General features: G+C 42.8%; 1 protein-coding gene across 1 annotated transcript in view; it reads left to right on the forward strand.

The window, feature by feature from the left end:
- The window catches only part of LOC103771816 (anthrax toxin receptor 1-like), a gene marked incomplete at its 5' end in the record, with an annotated part of 55,355 nt that extends 52,643 nt beyond the window's left edge, over window positions 1-2,712 (forward strand). Inside the window, one exon of the mRNA XM_008939132.1 lies at window positions 2,482-2,712. Within this exon, the coding sequence (XP_008937380.1) occupies window positions 2,482-2,712 (231 nt within the window). The remainder of the gene's footprint in view (window positions 1-2,481) is intronic.
- Window positions 2,713-7,661: the final 4,949 nt, after the last annotated feature.

The raw sequence follows: 7,661 nt of genomic DNA on the forward strand, positions 1-7,661 counted from the left end.
ACCTTGACTTTTGCCCTTTGCCTCCATACAAAGGCTCTGTCCTCAGTATAGTATTGCCTTGAACCTGGTTCGTAACCAAAGACAGCTGTAACAAGCCTGGATTTTCAGAAAGGGGATTTTATCCTACTTCCTGATGCTGGTGTTTAAGTGTAGTGCTGAATTGTGATGGTGAAAGCTGGGTCTGAGAACTACTGACTGTTTCATATACAGGTAACAACACACCCATTCTAACAACTCTTGGCTGCAGCTGAGCTCTTGAAGCCCTGAGCTATCCAGGCATAGTAAGTGGTAGGGTGGTACCCTTTGGGCGTTAGTGCGCTTATTGAAACATTTTCTGAGCTCTCTGGAGCTTACACAAGCTTCTCTTGATACACAGCTTGCCCTACTTCAGAAAATCCATAGACTTAAGTGATTCCCTTCTTTTTAAATAAATAGTTATCATGAACGAAGGTGCAAGCATTGGAGGTCACTTATCAAAACAGGTAGTTGTGGTTGAGCTGGGATAGCTTTTGTCTGGGTTCCAGGGGAAATTGTGATTTGTGGCATTGCCACAAACTCAGCCCATTTCCTAACACCTTTCTTCATGCCAGGCAGCATTGAGCTAGTGGTGATCTGTCACTGGTGTGTGTTCCTGTATTCCCCTGTCATCACAGCCATCGGTAGCTGTGGAGATCTACCTTCAGTTTCTTCATGCCAGGCAGCACTGAGCTAGCAGTGATCTGTCACTGGTGTGTGTTCCTATATTCACCTGTTATCACAGCCATCGGTAGCTGTGGAGATCATGGTCTACAGCTGCTTAGTTTTGAGATAAGCTTTTCTAAATCTGGAGTCCTCCTGAATTTTGCTTGTGGGATGCTGGCATAACCTTGAGCTGAATTTGGTTTGTTGATTCTAGTACGCATCCTAAACCTTTGGCTGTCAACAGCATTGTGGCTTGTGGGTCTTTCAAAATAATGGAGGGAAGATGCCTTCTGAGACAGATATTTTTCTAAACAAACCAAGCAAGTTTTTTTTCTTCTCCTCCAGCTAGTGTTTGCCTTGAAAAGAGAGAAATGGGTAACATTCACCTCCATGCTAAACTATAGAGGCAGTTTCCATTGGGATAATTTCTGTGTGGAACAAAACAGGCCTGTGGAACAAAACAGGCCTGTTGCACAAAGGAAAAGGTGCTGGCAAATGGACTTAATCTCAGTTGGGATGGTTACTTTCCAGCCCACAGTTACTTATTTGGAAACCACATCCCAACTCCTGTAAATGGGCTGTTGGTAGTGTCACTCCTTCATTTTCAGGTAGTCTTCATCTCCAGACTTTGTATGTTCAGATGAGAGGCCATTCTACTTCCAGTTATAGGCTCCTGCCCAAGCTTCTGGCAACTGGGTTTTTGCATAAGCATCTTGTCCCACCTCCCTAGGTGGGGAGGTGAAGACAGTGGTGCCAAGCGTTACATCTCCTCGCACAAGGTTGTGTCTGCAGGATTTCATGATGCCTCTGCAGAAACAGTGGGGCAGTTAGTAACAGAACTTAGGGGCTGTGGGGAGGAGCAAGTACAGCAGACAGCAGGGATCTTGCTGTCTGAGGTAGCCATGTTGGTTTTGAAGTGCCCAAGAACCTCTGGCTGCTTCCCACAGGAAAGGCTAGGAGGTCTTCGGAGTGAGTTTGTCTGTCTCTCTCTCTTGCTGTCTGGAATTTAATTAGTAGGAATCTGTGCAAAGCTTTGCTTTGGCTAAAGGAAACCCTGATGTATTTGCATTTGGCCCCTAGTTGACATCCTCAAGGCTTGTTGCTTTTTCAAACTCAAGCTATTCCCCTTTTTAAAATCTCCTTCCACAGCTCTCCTATCAGGTCATGCCTGCCTGCATCCTGCATCCATTCTGAAAACACACTCATTGGAGAGCGCTGTGTGCAAGTCACACACCTTGACATTCATGAGGGAAGCCACACCTACATTGGAGCACAGAAGACAGATGTACTAACCCAGTGTAGCGTTCAAAGCGTGGACACCAACTAGGCGAGCATCACTGTGAAAAGGCTGCAGACAGTGTCTTTGCTAAGGTTATTCCTTTGGTACAATCCTGTCTCTGCCATGAGGGGTTTTTTTTTCCAAGCACAGCTTTGTCAGTCATGGATCTCACCAAGGCAGGCATGTCTTTGGTGGAGCTATGGCTTTAGGCATGTTCTGCATGGCCCTAGTAGCAGAGCAGAGGTCATCTGTGAGCAAAGCCACACTGGGGTCCCTCTTGGTTTAAACAAGTTCTAGGCTGTTCTCTGTAGGCAGGAGCTCTGAAACCTGAGGAAAGCACTGGTTTCTAGTGCTGACCTTTAGTACAGTGCGGTCTGAATGTCATGTCTAGGACACAGTGAATGATACTGAACGAAGATCTCGAAGTACAGCCTGGCCCCTCTGCTTACAGTCCCTTTGGCTAGCTGCTGCTGAGTCAGAACATTTGCTTTTATGAATAATGAATTTTTCTTTACCTCTAGGGAAGGTGCATAAACTTCACTCGGGTGAAATCGGATGGAACCTCTACCCCTTACAGCCCGCCGCCGAAGCTGCCGCGACGTGACAATGTTCCTCTCAACAATGCTCCAAGGAATCCTCCTCCTCCTGTGTCTCTGCAGCCCCCTTCCAGGCAGCCACCTCCTGGACCACCCCCATCCCGAGCCCCTCCTGGACCTCCTCCTTCACGCCCACCCCCACAGCCCATGGCTTAGAGTGCAGCAAACCCCTGATCAACAAAACATTTCTCTTTGCTGAACACGGCGTATTTATTGAGTATTGGTTTACAGTTAAAGATATCAGAATTTGTTGCTGGTCAGCAAAAAAAGAAGAAAGAAAAAAAAATAGAAACATTTCCAAGTGTGAATTTTGATGTATGGATATATTTATACCACACATGCTGAGTAAATATTCAGTGGATAGATTCGGAGCTGTGGGGCATAGAAACAAAATGAACATTTAGGCATAGTAGCAGCTTTTCTGTGTATACAATTGAAGATATAGTTACAGATTACATTTGTCTGACTTGGTATGTCAGATCGTTCATTAATAACTTCATTAATAGCCAGTACATGTACATCAGTTGTTTTGATAGCTACCACCTGCAAGTAGGTTAAACATAGTTCATTGAGGAATTTGCTTTCTTTTCCCCAACAGTACTGCATCCAGATGTTTATATGGAACAATATTGACAAAGGTAACTTTCTGCCTTTGATTCTGCAGGTGGAATTTCCATGAAAATTTGAAAGAAGGCTATAACAATAATGAGGTAAAATGAGGCTATGCCAATAATCTAGCAACAATAATCTAGCATAGGAGAGGGATATCTTTTTCTCCTGAGAAAATCAGTTTTGAGCCTGCCATCTCTTTGTGTTTAGACTTGGTTGCATAGGGATAGTCACTGAAGGCCAGATACTGGTTCTAGAAATCTAATCTTTGAGCAAGACCTAGGTTCATATTTGTCCAAAGTTCAGAGCAATTTTGAGAGAAACTTTTTTTGTCTGTGTTTATTTTTTGTTTACAGAAAACACAATCCAGAATGGAGCCAATATAGATGAAATTTGAGCATGAATGCTGTAATATGCAAAAACCATGTGTTATTTATATAGGCAGCATTGAGGGACTGGTTCCTTCGCTATTTAATTAGATAAATTTCCTTTTGATCTTACTGCCAATCATAACTAGGTCCTCTTGTGATTCAAACATGGATTCCTCTTTTGAGTAGCTCTTTCTTTAGACAGCCCAGATCCCATTAATATGATAACCTTGTAGTCTACCTGTGGTTGAGAGGCATGGCATGAAGTATCACTATGAGCTTTTATCCCTATTTTATATAATGTTTGGCTAGAGGATTTCCCAAACATTGTCACTGCTCACCCATGACCTCAGTTCTGTGTGTCATCAGAAAGTGATGTGAGCACCCACACAGAGGTGGGAATTTATGACGCGGGACTGCGGGACAGCCCATGAATAGTGTTCATTAAGCAATACCTGAGTGGGTTGTGCTCAGCTCTTTCCATAGTGAATCAAAATAGCACCTGAGCTTGCTTTTCCTCCACCACTACCTATCATGTTGTATTGGAGAGGGTGGATACAAATCCTATGATGGTCCGCTTGGGCACTGGCTGTGTTATTAGGGTAGTTGTAGAAATGATGTTTATGTTGCATTATGACATAGCATATAGCTATCTCTCCATCTATGTGTAGGTGTGGGTGTGTAGCACATCACAGCAGTTATTGGCACATAAGTCCAAGATAAAACACTAACTGTATTGGGCAGTTGCTCCAGATTTAAGGCCTTTTCACGCAGTTGTTGTGGGCACATAAAGATGCACTGGTACAAAAAGAAATCAGGCTTACTATTTCTAGTGGAAGTCCCACTTGCAGAACACCATAGCAGGCTCTTACTGGTCTGTGCTGATCACTGTGACAGGCCGTGCGTTTGCAGCAGAGGCTGTCACATATAAACTCGGGAGAACCACAGAACCTCTTTCTCCTCTTGCACTGCTCTGCTCTCTTGAGTTATGCTCTTACCTCATGTATATTGGTGCAGGTAGTGAAATCACAGGCATGGGTGCCAGGTGGCCTTGGAGCTGTTCCTAATTTAGGCCAGAGGCAGCAAAGCACTTCTGTATGCATTAAAATGTCCTGCAAGTCAAGAAGAACATCCTTATGCCCAAGTACTTTGTTGACCTGTGACTTCATTGTGATCAGAAAGGAGAAATGGGGTGCACTCAACCCTATCTTATTCTTTTTAGTCACTTGAATGGGGTCTGCATAATTTGATCCATAAGAATGGGTTTCTGTTTGAAGGAGAGAGAAGTGTCTGTGTGCGTGTGTGTCTCTGTGTGTGGGAACTGTATAGCTTTTTGTTTGGTTTCTCTTGCTTTAGAAAAATTCCCTAGAGAGCAGAACTCCTATGAATGGATAGGCTTTTTGCAGCCAGTGTGGCACACAGACATCACTTAGCTCCATTTCTTTCAGCTGAAAGATGAAATTGAAATATATCTCATTTTCCACTGCAGTTCTGGTGAAGCTCTGCTGTTGCTACCAGTGAAAGGAACTGGATGACTGCGGTGAAGGGCTAGGGACCTGGGTGTGGGGAAGAGTTATATGAATAAACTTGCTGGCTCTAACAGCCCCTCTTATTGCCTGTCAAGGAATAATTAGTCAACAAATGCTAAGCAGGAATTGAAGTGGCAGTGGCTCATAAAACCTATTTCTCTGCCAGGGCAAAACATGGTGTTTGAGGCTTAGCTGCTTTTGGGAGTGGGGCAGCCCGCTGCTCTGTGAATGCTAAGTCTCTTATCAACAGGCAATGATGAGCTTGAAACAATAGTGGAGCTCACAAATGATGTAATAATAAAAGGGAAAACTTCCTTACAGAGTGTGTATCTGCTGATGAACTAATGGGTCAGGAGTACACTTCAGCTAATGAAAAAGCCTGGGAGACAGGCTTTGTATTGTCTTGCACCTGGACAAATCTTGAGAGAGATCAGTGGGGTTGTTGCAGATTTGCACTGGCGTTAATGTTGGCAGAATTTTACTTGCTTCCAGTGAGAATGGAGGTGTTGGCTTAGGGAGGGCTTCGCACAATCATCATCCAACAGTCTTGTTGTTTGTAGTTGAGGAGCATATTCTTTTTTTGCTGGAATAGCTAGTCTAGCCTCTGCAGTGGGAGCACAGCAGGTTTAGTTTGCCAATAAAGCAGGAAAAAGAGAAAGTGAACTGAATTGACTTTGCAAAGGTGGGGGCAAGTGAATATACTCCACTGACTCCAGAAAGGCCTTTTGATTGTGTAAAAATGTACCTGTTTGCAGTGATCTCGAGCACTATTAACAACACAGTGAGAGAAACTGGCTGGTCTTTTAGTCAGGCTTGATTCTTATCTGGCAGAAATCAACACAGGCCAACTGAAATCAAGGCAATAATACTGGTGTCTGTCAGCTGAGAGCTAGTTCAAAATAAGCAAATGGACAAAATCCCTCTGTCTGGTATTACAGTGTTCGTTTCAGTATGCTTGTATGTTAGTTGTGTTTACAGGAGTTACACTGCTAAGAAATGTTTTCATGTGGGATGACTGCCCTGTGTTTTTCAGCATATAGCATCATTTGAAACTTGCAAAAAGTGAGTATCCAATGCTTTGCCAAATCCAGGAGAAGAACGTAGATTCGGGGGACCTTTGGCTCACACTTAGCACAGATGTGAAATGACACAAGGTGCAAAGCAGTAGGGAAGGAAACCCCGTGTGTTTAAGCTGATACAGAACCACATGGATCAAAGCATATTTATGGCCATCTTTCAACCTCAGTGCATGTATTGCCTGCCATCTGTGGGAGTAGCCTGCAGAGCAGACGGTCCTAAATGTTTAAAAAAAAAAAAAAAAAAAAGAAAAAAAAGAAAGGCAACGAATCAGCTCCTCATCTGAATGAGTGAGTAGAACAATGAATGACATTATTTCATGAACTGTACCAGTTCAAATGCATGTGCACCTGGTGCTTCTAATGCTTTTTACTCCTGTTGGTCTGTAGACAACATAATCAGTAATACGCTTTTTCTCTTTAATCATTTGCTGTCTTTGTTCTTATTTTGTTTTTTTTAAACACATTTCATGGAGAAAACATCCCTACTTATGTAAATATAGAGTTTAATTTGGAGGAGACAGCACAATTCTGGATGTTACTGCTGGACAGTTATTTATTAAAAGAGGCTTAAGGTAAATAAAATACAGGTGGCTCAGGATACATGCATGCAAGTGCGATAATGCAGTATAGCATTTTCAGTTCTCTAGTTTTGGGGGAAGGGGAATTTTTGGGTCATCCTAGTTTGTTTAGAAATTTGTTAATGATCTGATACTGTTGAATAATGTAATAGAGATTCCTAACATATATCAGTGGTTAGACAGATGTGTAGATTATGGTAGATTTTTAATTTGTTGCTGGGGGTGGGGGTAGTGAAATGCAAATGTTGCTCTTTTTAAGGGGAAAAAAAAATTTACTGTACTAAACTTTTTGAGAAAAAGATGTGGTTTTGGAAACGGTGGGGGTGTGGGCTGATAGACAGCCAGGGCATGGAGATGAGACAGAGGACGCAGTTGGATTTATGAGGAACAAAGAAGTTCTACATGGGGGTGTGGGTTTGTTACTGGTACATGTGGTACAAATTTCTGTAGCTGACATGCTGCTTCCAAGTTATGATAGTATAACCTTTATGCATTTTATGTGCCTGCTCCATTTTTCTGAGAAAATCTTGCAGATGTAATGCCTGCATGCAGATGTGGGAGATGTAGCCCAAAGTCTTATAATCCAACATAATGTAGTCTTAATGGATTCAAAATGAACAATAAAAGTGCTTACTGGTTAAACACTACAGATGGTTTCATTGCAGGGTCATTTTAAGTGGGGGTAAGCTTGTCTGTACCTGGTTTCTAATCAGCTCAGCCATCTAATGGTCAGGCGGAGAATGTGGGGTTAGGCTGTCAGAGTTCCCATCCCCAAGCTGCTACTGATTGATTATTTGACTAGAGACAAGGGTATGTCCTGTGCCTCAGTTTCCTTTTTCTAGCCTGAAGAGTTTCAGTGTTTGCCTAATTCAAATTTATTTGTTGGAAGCCCTTTTAGATCTCATGTAGCAGTGTAGAAATGCTGAGTAAATGCCACTAGAG

This window comes from Merops nubicus, unplaced genomic scaffold, assembly GCF_000691845.1.
Source record: "Merops nubicus isolate BGI_N331 unplaced genomic scaffold, ASM69184v1 scaffold7394, whole genome shotgun sequence".
NCBI lineage: Eukaryota > Metazoa > Chordata > Aves > Coraciiformes > Meropidae > Merops > Merops nubicus.